The 14,760-nt window shown below is 35.7% G+C and overlaps 1 protein-coding gene across 3 annotated transcripts in view; it reads right to left on the bottom strand.

Moving 5' to 3' along the window:
* The window catches only part of LOC143255711 (uncharacterized), a 28,679-nt gene extending 28,026 nt beyond the window's left edge, over positions 1-653 (bottom strand). For all 3 annotated transcript variants that reach the window (XM_076511799.1, XM_076511800.1, XM_076511797.1), the window contains exon 1: positions 292-653. Coding sequence is in view for 1 of the 3 variants with exons in the window: in XM_076511797.1 (XP_076367912.1) it covers positions 292-322 (31 nt within the window). In the remaining 2 variants the exon portion in view is untranslated. The remainder of the gene's footprint in view (positions 1-291) is intronic.
* Positions 654-14,760: the final 14,107 nt, after the last annotated feature.

Below are 14,760 nucleotides of genomic sequence, written 5' to 3'. Positions count from 1 at the left end.
GTACTAACACGCAAATGATAAGTTTCGATAAAAGATTTTGCTACAAAAATAGTTAACCCTAACGTGGTATTGCTTGTTATGATAAGCTTAGCCACCTTTTCTGTAACAACAGTATTTTGTAGCCAGTATATAAACACAAAAATCATACTGACAAAGCGTTTGTTAATCTTAGATACCAGTGACCTAGTTGGTGAGGAGATAATTCTTTTGTTATTGAGTAGTGACGTATACGTCGAAAGGTATACAAAACTGCAGCCGCCGTATATAGTCTCATGTAAAAACGAAGCTTACCTTGAGGTCTTGTTATTAACGTAGCCTTCATCCGGGTGGTTATTTAATTTCTATAACAGGTCTTATACAGCAGTTGTCAAGTGTTGTTTAACCTTGGTTCCAAGTCTTTCAGCATTTAGTCAAACCCACGCACCAGACCAGGATTACTAGAAAACTAGAAATTCAACTGAATTTATAATGAGAATTTTCTTCCTAAGATTTCTTCAAGAAGATGAGAAAGTGAGTCATTCAAAATAACTATTGTCTAAAAGACAAATATTGGCTCAATACAGTTTCGTTAGAGATTTACTTGATTTTATAGAAACAAACAACGCTCGCAGCGAGGTAATCAAGCAACTTTCATCTAAAAGCACACACTAACTGAACATGCAACGGTTGAATAGTGTGAACATATATATAAAAGAAAAAAATATATACGCGAGTTTCTTTGGAAGGAAATAGACCATCAGAGAGATAAATATCTAGATACTGTGTAAATGTATAACCTAGAATGTTGATATATAAATTTTTTAAATGCTCGCAACGTCAAGGACTTAAAGCTATTTTTTGTGAGAAAAAATATCAGTTAAACAACCTTTATCATTAAGTTTTTCCTGTTAAAAATTGTACTGTTAAAATAATGGACCCGAAAGACCCGAAAGCGTCATGAATAAATAATAAACACACAAGAGAAAACAGTATACCCACACTAACCCTAAACACAACTGTAACACGTAGTTCTGGTCTTCATTAAGAGAAAACAGTATACCCACACTAACCCTGAACACAACTGTAACACGTAGTTCTGGTCTTCTTTAAGAGAAAACAGTATACCCACACTAACCCTAAACACAACTGTAACACGTAGTTCTGGTCTTCATTAAGAGAAAACAGTATACCCACACTAACCCTAAACACAACTGTAACACGTAGTTCTGGTCTTCATTAAGAGAAAACAGTATACCCACACTAACCCTAAACACAACTGTAACACGTAGTTCTGGTCTTCATTAAGAGAAAACAGTATACCCACACTAACCCTAAACACAACTGTAACACGTAGTTCTGGTCTTCTTTAAGAGAAAACATAGAAGAAATACACACACACTAAGACTGTAGAGTAAATTTCTAGCCACATTTTCACCCATTAGTAGTGATAAATGTCTAAACTAAACTTTTGGTCAGTCAACATATGAACATCTCACATCAGAATGATACGTAACAAATGAATGTTTATCGTTTCCATTCAGTTTAGTAGCTGTATCTTCTTTGCATACTAAAAGTATATCTGACCAGATCGTATTTTTCGAGTTATCAAATTATGCAGGTGTTAAAATTTATAAGTGGAAGTAAAGGGCTTAAAGATCAAACAAGGTAATTCTGCATGATTGAAATGTTTGTATGTACTGCTATATGAGTGTGAATATGAAATATTACACATAACAATAAATAAACTATATCAATAAGTTAGTTGGGTCGCTCTTATAGATATGTGAAAGGAAGTTTAAATCTTCTTTCATATTTTTGAACAGTAAATTTTTCTCGCAATCTGCAGGTCGCGTGTTCGAATCCCCGTCACCGAACACACTCACCGTTAAATGTGACAGTCAATCCCGCTATTCGTTGGTAAAGGGGTATTTCAAGCGTTGTTGGGGGGAGTGTTGTTGATTAGGTGCCTTCCTTTTAGCCTATTACTAATTACAGATAGCTAGCACACTTAACTCTCGAGTAACTTAGCGTGAAATGCAAACGAAACCAAACCTTGAATGGTAAATATGAACATCAAATATGAATAACACATTTTATAGTTTATAGTTTACTATTATTACTAGCAAAAAGTTTTGAGTCAGTTGCTCTTCTCCAGCTTTACAAAAATCACACAAGCACACACACACACATTAAAAAAAAAAAGATTTTTTGTTGTGGATCATAAGCACCTGAAGATGGAAGTTAGCGCAAAGCTACACACTGGGATATCTGTGCTGTGTTAGCCATGAAGAATCGAGCCCCGAATTTTAGTGTTATAAATTCGTAATTTTTCTCGATGTCTCATTTGGGGAGATTTCGTGCTCAATAAATGTATGGCCCTGCATGGCCTAGCGCGTAAGGCGTGCGACTCGTAATCCGAGGTGTTGCGGGTTCGCGCCCGCGTCGCGCTGAACATGCTCGCCCTCCCAGCCGTGGGGGTGTATAATGTGACGGTCAATCCCACTATTCGTTGGTAAAGAGTAGCCCAATAGTTGGCGGTGGGTGGTGATGACTAGCTGCCTTCCCTCTAGTCTTACACTGCTAAATTAGGGACGGCTAGCACAGATAGCCCTCGAGTAGCTTTGTGCGAAATTCCCAAACAAACAAACAAATCAATAAATGTATGATTTTCGATGTGGTGTGACAGTTATTGTATGCTAGAGGTTATATACGTATATGAATATACATATTTAACCGTTGTGTTTTGTGAATAACATTAAAATATCAATACTAGTACAAGTATTAGCTAATGTAGTGTCCTACACGTTAGATAAAGGACGTTCTGTTGAACAGTTAAAAAAAAAGACGCCCCTTTTTTGTCTCGCAGTATTAACTAAATTATTTGAGGTAAATAAACTTTAACTTGTTATTTGCCGTATTAGGGTGCATTGTCATCGTATGAAGTCTTACAGTGGGAAATTTTAAATGTAAGTGTGAAATTGTTATTGTAGGAAAGTTTCGTTACCATTTTTCTCTCTCTTTCTCTCCATGTTTATATGTATAAAAATTTATTTAAACAATTTTTATAGATCTCTGTAGTTTTAAACTGTTTGCTGTTAACGCTTGTTTAGCTACATATCAAAGTTTAGATTTTTTTTTCTGTCCGTAGGACGAGAAACGTAGCCAGACCAAACGGATAGCCTAACCAGTGCTGGCCTGCCCATGAGCCTTTGCGGTCGGTTTTATTTTCGTTCTATTGCACACGCGTCAGCTTATATTAGACTAATATTAACTTTAACTTTTAAAGTCGTGATCTCTGATAGCGTAGGTCTATATTCATGCGACTCGCGCTTGCATTAAGGTTACCACGTCGTGTTTATCCACTAAATTAAGTTCAGCGTGCTTAAAAATTTTAAGAAGATTATTCGTCATCATGTAATAATCTTCATTATAATCAGAACACTTGCTTCTAGTTTAGTACACAGGTTTTTAGCGAGTGAGTTATCTTCAGTATTTTTCGCGTAAAATATGCAATCACTGAGATATATTATATAAACAAGTAATATTACAGTAAACGTGCACTTCCAAGATTTATGAACCGGTTAGGTACGTTCAAAATGTTCTCAGTGAAACCCATTTAAGCTAGTCTCAGCCAATAAAAACACTTACAATATTAATAAAGATACAATGAAAAACAAATACTATTATCATGATAGTGGAAACGGAAATGTGAAAAGTACGTATAATTTCAATATCGTTTATGAATTTATAGCGAATAACAGATTTGTTCTGCAGAACTTGGTGTTAGTTGAGTATCAAATATAAGTTTTAGAACAACTTTTCATCAAACTATTCTTCTTTTCTTTTTGGTTTACAAATCAGAAGCAAAATCATATTTATTTCAGTGCAGTTTAAAGTGGAATGTTTGAGCCACTGCGCAGTGCCCTCGACAAAATTTTATTCTGTTTTAAACGATATATTATAAAACAAATAAATTTCACGCTTCCCTTGTGGTAAAGGCACCTAGCAGGTACAATTTGAAATTCAATATTTTAATTATTACTGACAATGGTTCTGAAAGCTTGTTTTCCTTTGTTTATTTTATTCTAAGAGAAAAGCTACACAACAGACTTTCTATGCCCACCATAGAATCGAGCCCCGAATTTAAGTTCTATAAGTCGTTTCATTATGTTTACCAGTGAACCACCAGGTGGCCGGCATAAAAGCTAGCAATAGTATGGATTAATCTGATAAAAACAAAATCTCGAAGAAAAATTAACAGTGCTAACGTTATTAAAAAGGTGAAATACTTTACAAAACCAAAAAAACACACACACGTACTTGAAAAAATTAAGCATTTTTCTACGGCTTATCCAGACGAGTCAGTTTTATTAAATGAAAGTGTCAGATGACTATGTGAAAATATCAATACAAAGTATGGCTGTTGTTTGTTGGAGCACGTGAAGCAATGTAGGATTTTATGTATGCCTGTTTGAGTGAGAGAGGACGCCAGTTATTCAGCTTTACAAGAAATGTTTACCTACCTGTCTGGTTGAACTTAAGCACAAAGCCTATCTGTGACGTGCCCACCATGGGTATTGAAACCCGGAATTTAACGTGCTTCAACTAAACACCTCCACGATTTTATTCCTACAATTCTCAATAGTAATTACAGTGCACATAAAACGATGAATTATGTTGTTGATTTTTTGTGTGTACTCTTAAGTAATGATAATATTTGTGTGTGTGTGTAGCCTTAAGTGATAATAATGTTTGTGTGTGTAGTCTTTAGTGATAATAATATTTTTGCGTGTGTAGCCTTAAGTGATAATAATGTTTGTGTGTGTAGCCTTAAATGATAATAATGTTTGTGTGTGTAGTCTTTAGTGATAATAATATTTTTGTTTGTGTAGTCGTAAGTGATGATAATGTTTTTGTTTGTGTAGTCTTAAGTGATGATAATGTTTTTGTTTGTATAGTCTTAGCGGATGTGATTTTTGTGTTTTTAATCATAAATTGTGTTGTTCTCTGTGTGTGTAATCTTAGATGATGTAATTCTTGTGTGTATAATCATAGATTGTGTTGTTTTGTGTATGTGTGACCTTAGATGATGTAATTTCTGTGTGTTTAATCATAGATTGTGTTGTTTTGTGTGTTCATGTGCGTGATATTATGCTAATACCACAACATTTCAACACGTTATGAAACTTATTATTTGCGAGAGAAATTTATATGCATTACTTCTGAAATTGAATCAATTAAATCATTTGCACGTGCGATTCTAGGGTCATCCTTTGAATGAACGATCTTTGTTTGAAGCACTAACGGGAACATTTCTCGTCATGACACTAACACTGTATTTAGGTTGGGGACAACTGGCAGCACAGCTTAATCAATTTATAGTAAAACAAAACAACAACAATTCCTTAAGATGTCTAGACCAGGTGTAGTTAATAGCAACTGCTGTTACTGTTCAGTTGAAGTTTTATAAATATTGACATAAAGAAACCTTGATATTCGACCTTTAGACAACAAAAATAAGCATTTCTAGATTCTACATTTGACAACAAAAACACAAAAAGGAAGATGAAATACGATTTGACAAAAAGAGCCTGTGTTTAAATAATAATGACGTCATTAAAACATGATATCCCAAGTGCGTATACAACTCAGTCAAAGATAGAACAAACCTAATTTTAACACTTTCACTTTTCCTTGTAACACAGCTACAAACAGTTACTAAGAATTCAGAAATGTCTTCATAATTACATAGAGTGAGCAACTTAGGTAGATTGTTTGCGTAAAAACATGTAAAAACGGCTCGTTTGGGTTGAGAAGAATTTTTACGTAGAGGAGCGAACAACGTTTCGATCTTCTTCGGTCATCGTCAGGCTCACAAAGAAAGCATTTCTCAGCCCAAACGAGCCGTTTTTACATATATATATTTTTCTCTACAAGTGGGTTTTCTCGACATCACTGATTTTCGTAAAATAATTTTAGCTAATATGAAATGTCATGAAAATTCCCTTTGCTATATAAGAAGAAAAGGACGAAATGAAAGACAGTGTTTTACCCTGTAGCAAAGCCACTCCGGACCATGGAGAACCGACCCACAGAATTCAGCGTTGTAAATCTGAAGACTTGCCGCTGTCCTACATGGTGACGAAAGAGGTAGAGTTTTTGTTGTTTCTTTTAGTTTCGCACAAAGCTACTCAAGGGCTATCTACGCTAGCCGTCCCTAATTTAGCAGTGTAAGACTAGAGGGAAGGCAGCTAGTCATCACCACCCACCGCCAACTCTTGGGCTACTCTTTTACCAACGAATAGTAGGATTGTGGAAAAATAAAAGGGAGGAAAAGCAGAGGGTGTCAAAGAACTAAATATATCGACAGCCTCAATAACTATGTCACCAAGAACTCAATGAGCAACATCGAGTTGATAAGGAGGATTGACAACAGAAAAGTCTGGCATGCCATGGTCGTCGATGTCTGCCGCAGATTTGACACATGAAGAAGAAGAAGAGTAGGATTGACTGTATCATTATAATGCCCCTACGGCTGAAAGGGCGAGCATGTTTGGTGTGACGGGAATTCGAACCCGCGACCCTCGGATTACGAGTCGAACTCCTTAACACACCTGGCCATGCCGGGCCGAAAGAGGGAGAGATAGAAACAGGAGAAATGTAAGGTACATTAAGGGTGAGAGATTGAAATGTGAGGTACATTTTAAGGTAAAGTCGCTGAGTCTTAACCCTATTGGTGTAACTCACTGTAGAGTTATGTAATATAACATGAGCATGAAGAACTAATATTAAAAGAAAGATTCTGGTGATAAGCAAACAGCGATATGCATCGATACGAGATAATATGCAAAACAAGCCCCATGACGGACCAGAATACTGCAAAAACAGTGCAAGAAACTTTGCAGAATGAGCCCGCGATGAATGAATAAACAAACTACAATATGGGATAGTATGTACAACGGGCTCACGATGAACCCAAGGGAAAGAACAGCGTAGGTAGAAAGTGGAATGCCCCCCAGTGGCTTAGCGGTATGTCTGCGGACTTACAACGCCAAAAACCGGGTTTCGATGCCCGTGGTAGGCAGAGCACAGATAGCCCATTGTGTAGCTTTGTACTTATTTCAAAAAGAACAACAACAAGAAAGTGGAATATAAACTGCCATTGAAATTAAGTTAAAGTATCTCTAGTTAATTTCATCAATACGCAAGTGTTAATACAGATTATATTAATTCCACGTGCATAACAGGAGAGGCAAAATAAATGCAAGAAACATTATTAGTTTGACATAAAATTTTCACATCGGAAAGGATAAAACACTGTTTTCTGATCCTATGTTCGTTTGTGACGTCATGAGATCAATTACTTAGTTTGTAGTTTTAGTTTTGAATGAGGGATCATTAAAGTGATTAATTCTACTGATTGTCCAGTAACAAAATCTAATTAATGCCGCAGCTAATTTCATCTATACTGAAACGTGTTCAAAAATGCAAGTTAGCTCGGAAATGCATACTGTTGTAATAAGTATTCCGAATTCAAACTTATTAGCATTTGTAACGTAGAATAACTGAAATAATCTGCTTACTTTTGATAGTAAAAGCCATAAAAACGACAGGAATATTAAAAACCTCATAAACTGCAAAAAGGTTCCTTTAATTATACCTTCAACCTCTTTAGTCTCGAAAAACCTGTTTCACTCGTGGAATCTAACTTAACAAGTTTGTCTAGACAGCTACATGCGATATACTTATGTATTTAGTTTATGTGAATAAGGTCCGGAAATAATCACCTACTTTCAAATATTAGAAGTAGTATTTTTCTGAAAGAGTATTTTTAATGACATTTAAAATAGCACTTTTCTTGTATGATCATTTACTCGTACGGGTTATTGCCATGAACGTCCAGAACCACAGGTGCCGACTCAGTGGGTGCTACAAAGAACTAACACCCACAAAAAATAAAAACACAGTACCCAGCAGGATCCTTCATAATTGACGTTACACAAAATCTTTTTTTTTTTCAAGGGAAGAAACTTTTTAAAGTATTTTGTAAGTAAAAAATTTAACAAATAATGCCGAAATTATTCATACTGGTAACCGCCATCAAAGGCGCTGACTTCGCCTAAATATTCATCCCCCCTCGCTCACAATATTTAAAGGGGCAGATCTATAAGTAAAGAGTTGCATGTTTTTAATTTGGAGGAAAAGGACCAAGCAAACCTCACCCTCCCTGATCCATATGACCAAAAACCCGACATAGAGAAGAGAGAGTAACAAAGCACCTTAGCATGTCGACACAAGCTCACGTGTGAATATCCGAGAGTCTCTTGTTCACGTTTCGTTACGATAAACATATTGTGCTTCAGGCTTTGAGTCCCTCGGTTAGTTATATATTTGGTCAGGTAGTTAAGGCACTCGACTCGTAATCCGAGGGTCGCGGGTTTGAATCCCTGTCCCGCCTAATATGTTTGCCCTTTCAATCGTGGGAGCTTTGTAATGTGACAGTCAATCTCACTATTCTTTGGTAAAAGAGAAGCCCAAGAGTTGGCGATGGGTGGTGATGACTAGCTGCCTTCCCTCTTGTCTTACACTGCTAAATAAGGGACGACTAGCGCAGATTGCTCTCATGTAGCTTTGCGCGAAATTCAAAAACAAAGAAACAAACGGTCAATTTATAAGAGCGAAGGTCAATTGCCGCTATTCGATTAGAATGCTGTTGATGAACTGCATTCCCTTTAGCCTATCAGTTAAAAGTATGGGAAGCTAACACATACAACTCTTTATGTGAATATCCAAAACGAACAGCTTCTTACTTATAGAATTAGAGATATAATTTGTTCTGTTAACAGCTTTAGTAGTCTAGACACGAATACTGCTTTGCTTGCACACAACCTATCCAGCAAGGTTACATACATCAGCATCCCTCCTACAGTAACACAACTCAGTGTCTATGTCTACAAGTACTTTTTGCCGGTTTGAACACCTACAGTTGAGTATGGCCTTTATACAAATAAACAGTTAACACAGCGCTCTACTAATATAACCACCTGCAGCCGTGTCCCGATTCCATTAACACCTACTAACAGGTAAAGTTATTCTGAATACATAACTAATAGTTGTGCTTCAGATTCACGAACAACCCCAGAAGCATGACCTCCTATTGTTGCAGATCACTGCCAGGAATTCAGAGGATGATTCTGACATTTAGGTGTACAATATCTTACAAAAATAAGTCTTATAGAAGGGCTGGACAATTAATTTCAAGTAGGAAAAATATTTAAAGTATTTCTTTATAATTCCACTCTATTTTGTTTATAGAAACAAAAGAATATAGTTATTCAGGTCCTATCTTTTGAATTAATGAACTGTCCTTCGTGAAAAGATGAGAAGGTATAATAGAAGTAACGTATGTCTTGTAAATTTTTAACAAAGTTCCTTCAGAACAAGAGGAGTGAAACCACTCTGCTTGCTGTGTATTAACTTTATATACATTATTCTGTTTATACTTTCTTCCTCTTAATGAATAATTGACCACAGATCTGGAAGGTCGGGCCTAAATACTTTTGTTATACATCAAGAAGCGTCAGAGTATCTGTTATATGTATGTATAAGCATTAATAATAATCATAACAATAGAATGGAAGGCACCATGCTGAGGTAACCACCCTAGTTAAAGTATGAAACTTTTGTTAAACTAGTTATTCTTTTCTGTTCAGTATTAACTGTATTGTAGTTCAAATTGTTAAATGGTGTTAGACAACGATTTCAAAACATATGCACTTTTGTTATTATTAATTTTAGAAAACGTGCCAGCTAAAGAAACATAACCTGCTGTATAATTGCAGTAACATAACCTTATTCGCAATTAAACTAATTCAGCCAGTTGCATAATTAAAATAATGTTTTCTATTGCATAATTTAAACAATATAATGTGTTACGCAGTCAAAGTGATTGAACTTGTTTGGTAATAATATTAAGGTATTCTGATATACAGTTAATATAACTTATGTTATTAGTCTAACGTGTTGCATAATGTTTTGTTTTCAGTCCATCTATAATGAAAAGTTCTTCACGAATTTCCTGAATTTTTGAAAACGTCCCGCTGGTGAAAGTCTTAAAAAACTGTCAAATATTGCGTCTCTTCTCACGTTCCAGTTTAGTTGCTTATGCGTAGCGTAAGTATACCGAGAAAAGAAAAGACGAACATTCAATTCACTTATGGTCTGATTAAATGTTATCAGTAAACTCGCTGAGACAATGCTCTTTTCAGTGATAGGACTTTCTCCAGTAAATAAGCACGATACTTCTATGATGTAATGCTACGTATGGTTCAGAAAGGTCACAAGCAGGTGTTACAGAGGAAATAATTAAAAGCTATCGGTGAGAATCAGGATGTCACTTGGAAAGGAGATTGTTAACTTTCATAGAAAATGTTTGTTAGACGTAGCATTTATTTTGTAAATGCCTGAGACATTTCAACCAGCCATTTTATAGACAAATCAAATGTTGATAAAGCACTGAAGTAATGGAAGGTCATTGTATGTACTTATGTGGTCCAGCCGTGAAAAATTAATTATTTCTTGATCCAAAAACAAATTGCACGTTTGGCAGGAAATTCATCTTCTAGGTCTTTAATAAGAATTGAAGACTGCAGACATTGTGAGAGAGGAGTTTCATGTGGATAGCTTTGAACCTCATATTTCGCTAGTCCTGGTGCGCACCTATCCTGAAGAAGTGTGAAAATGCCAATAGAAGCAATGAATCCCGCTGGTCATTACTTCTTCAGAAATCTAAAACACGATTTTAATACTGCAGTATCTTCCCAAGTGTTAAGAGATATGGTTTATCCATTTGTTTGTTTCCTTTGAGTTTCGCAAAAAGCTACACGAGGGCTATCTGTGATAGCCGTCCTTAATTTATCAGTGCAATTGATGGATTGATCGTAACATTATAATGCCTTCACGGTTGAAAGGGGTGATCATGTTTGGGATGACGGAGATTCGAACCCGCAACCCTCAGATTACGAGTTGAGCGCCCTAACCACCTCGACATACGGAGCCTGAAACGTTATGGAAACTAGATAACTCTGGTTATCTGGTATGAGCTAAGAAACCCACGAATCCGTTATTGTATTATAGGAATCTGTACAACTCCGTAGTTGATGAAATTCGTAAGAAGTGCTATGCCTCTTTCAGCATAATAATGTACCATGACATACTACACGTCATGTCTAGCAGTGGGTTGAATCGAGTAATAAATTGAATCTGTTGTGATCTGTTAAGTGGTTATACCAAGTTAGGATATTTTGAGGGACAGAAAAGACTGGCGATATTTTACCACACAGTAAAACATTTAAATATATTTGAAAAGAGATGGTAAAAGTTCATTCCAGACTTTGATTAACGCAAAACGTGAACCCACTCCCTATAATAAAGTTAAGTAACGAGACATAATATTGTTCTTCTCAAAGAATTTTTCTGTTCCAGAACTTTTGTTAGTATACTGCATACGCGACATATTGCAATGCTAAAATCTGGATTTCGATTCCCTGCGGCTGACAGAGTTTATACAATCCATTGTGTAGCTTTACATTAAAACAACAATGTCGCATAATAAAGTGCATTGAATATTTATGTTATTCCTTTTAAGTGGTCCCACCGAAACATGTTCACTCTTTCAGCTTTGGGGGCATTATAAAGTGACCGTCAATCCTACTACTCGTTGGTAAAAGAGTAGTATAAGAGTTGGCGGTGGGTGATAATGACTAGTTGCCTTCTCTCTAAATTTACTTTGCTAAATCAGGGACGGCTAGCGCAAATAGCTCTTGTGTAGTTCTGCTCGAAATTCAGAACAAAACAAACAAACCAAACCGCTCTTTTTAGGGAATAACAATCGCATATCCTTCACTAATATAGAAACAACAACACCGTATTTAGCCTAAACAACCTTAATTTTTTTATATACATTTGACGCAATTTTGCTTATACATTGTGTTAATTTCATCAGGTAAATTTTATTGTAATAAAACGAGAATATCGAATATATAAGCCGGTAAGTGTCAAAACTCAAACTTGTTTTATCATGCAGTGAATTAAAAATGAAAAAAATCCTCATATATATCTTTAGAAAACGGGTTAAACCTTAATTAAAACGTTTCCAACTATCAGATGAAATATTAATTAGCTAAATAATTACCTACAAGAACACCAAAATTACTTTCCAAAAATTAAGAAATTTATTTATTTGTTGTTAAGCACCAGGCTACATAATGGGTTATTTGTGCTATGCTCACCACTAATAAAGAAAAGTGGTCTTTTAGCCAACAGACTGACAACTAAAGCAGTTAAGCCGAAGTTAAGTTAAAAAGACAATAAATACACTTAAAAAATACATGAAAACTGATGTTCGTTACAGTAATAAGATGATATAGAACATGGACGTCGCATGGCAGCTAGAGTTCTCGGACTGTGAACTAGAGGTTTATGGTTTATTCGGGGGCTGTGATTGCACAATAAGAACGACGTTCAGATTCCGCTATCTAGACTGACAAGAGAAGTTTAATAGTTGACATTGGATATTGTTCACTGATTACCCTCTGTCTCAAGTCTCTCATTTCAATTTTGTGGTTCCTTGCTACAACTAGAAACTGTTACATCCTGTGCCTTTCATCATGAGTGTTTTTAATGTTATTGTAAGCATTTGAACGTACATCTTTCTACTCCAATATGAAGGTTAAACTTGGTTACAGATCTTCCTCTAAATCCCACAAAGTATTTTAAAGAATAAGAAATGGGAAAATAATAATTAAAGACTGGAATATTTTCTGTGTACTGTGTATATAGATATTGTTGTTTTTATCTAACTGTTCATGTATTAAAGTTTGAAAGTAAAACAAATACCTCGACAATATTTCTGTGGAGTACTGATTTGGTGATACGTATTTTAATTATTTTACCAGTTCCACTGGAGAGTCATTAATAAGTTTATTTAGTTATAACACTAAAATCCCAGGTTCGCAGTGAACAGAGCGCAGCTAGCGTATTATGTAGCTAAAACAAAGAAAGAAACAGAATTATATAAACAAACATATCTGCAATTAACGAACCTGTTTTGAAAACATCATGAACTAACGTCGAGAAACAAATGTTGTTATTTATTTCAACTATTCAACGATATCGACTTCATTTGTATCTGCATCTTCATGGGAAACATTATTTTAGATCATATATAGTAAGACGTGTCTACAGAAGTTAACTAGTTGATATTCTACGCTAGATGCTTGTAAAGACACAGACTGTGTGTGGCGCGAGAGATTTACAGGATTAGTTCGTCGACGTTCATCTTCGTTTTATAGTAAAAGACCTTGGAGCAAGAATTCCATTCCACGCTGTTCCTTCTATACGTAGGACTTCAAATTTTCAATTATCAAGTCACTTGCTAAAACAAACAAAAGCTGTAATTTTGGACAACGTCTGGAACCCCGTTATTTCAGTTAACACTTAAGATACATATATGGTTTCTATAATGAAAGTGAAAATGTATAACAGCGATTGAAGCCATATTTTTTCTTTTATGTATTCGATAGAAGGTTTGGTCTTTTAGTTAATATACTCAAATTGTGAATCCGAAAATTCATGGTTCGCGTCCTTTTACCGCTGTTTAGGGCGCTAGGTCAGGCAAGAGCATCAAAAGATTTGGTGGTGGATGCTGTTGATAAGCTTATTTTCCTCTAGACTATGAGTTCAAAATTAAAGATGGCTGCATGCAGATAACTCTTGTGTAGCTTTATTCGAAATTCTAAGTACAAACAACTTACTACTGAGCACTTGCTAAAAAAAACGCAAACAAACAAAAGAAATAACGTTGCGATATTAGTTTTTACAGAACGTTTCGTAGCACCATCATCAAAAGCATTTTGTAAAGTATTATCTTATTTCATAATAACAGTGACGTGTAACATAATTTGGTAAAATTTTCAACAAAACATGTGGATTCCCCATTTTGGACCCATAATATGAGCTAGAATAAACCCTTTCGACGACCATTGGTTTTCCACACAGGGAAAACAAAACAAATAAGATATCAACAAAGTTACTTTACACAGCAATGTCACTCAAGCAGGGTAACACACAAAGTAACTGCTTCGTCAAAGTTGAAATTTAAAGTTCTGAGCCGCGTATTGTGGTGAAAACTTTTTACTCAAAATATCTACATATATTTTTATATATAAAACATAAACCAAAACCAAAATGTCTGTCAAGAGATTCTAACCTTAAAAAAATAAAATAACTATTTTTATTGCCAGTCCTTATTATCATTCATTAACTCAGCGTTTCCCAAAGTGTGGGGATGCAAATGATTTATTAGGAGACACGAACGATTAGGGTTGCAATAAGAAAAGTAGTAATGCAGAATTGTGGCCTGGCATGGCCAAGCGTGTAAGGCGTGCGACTCGTAATCCGAGGGTCGCAGGTTTGCGTCGCGCCAAACATGCTTGCCCTCCCGGTCGTGGGGGCGTTATAATGTTACGGTCAATCCCACTATTCGTTGGTAAAAGAATAGCCCAAGAGTTGGCGGTGGGTGGTGATGACTAGCTGCCTTCCCTCTAGTCTTACACTGCTAAATTAGGGAGGGCTTGGTGCAGTGGGCTAACAACCTACTCACTTAAATACTTGTGGAAGAATCCGCAAGCGATTGCGGCCCTATGTTCCTAGATGGAATCTAATGGTGATAACTAACAACTAAACTAACTAATGCAAAATTAAACGTGTTTTTTTTTCTCA

This window comes from Tachypleus tridentatus, chromosome 7 (genome assembly GCF_004210375.1).
Source record: "Tachypleus tridentatus isolate NWPU-2018 chromosome 7, ASM421037v1, whole genome shotgun sequence".
Taxonomy (NCBI): domain Eukaryota; kingdom Metazoa; phylum Arthropoda; class Merostomata; order Xiphosura; family Limulidae; genus Tachypleus; species Tachypleus tridentatus.
The sequence above is the reverse complement of the archived record's forward strand: the minus strand, read 5'-3'. Positions and strand labels throughout refer to the sequence as shown.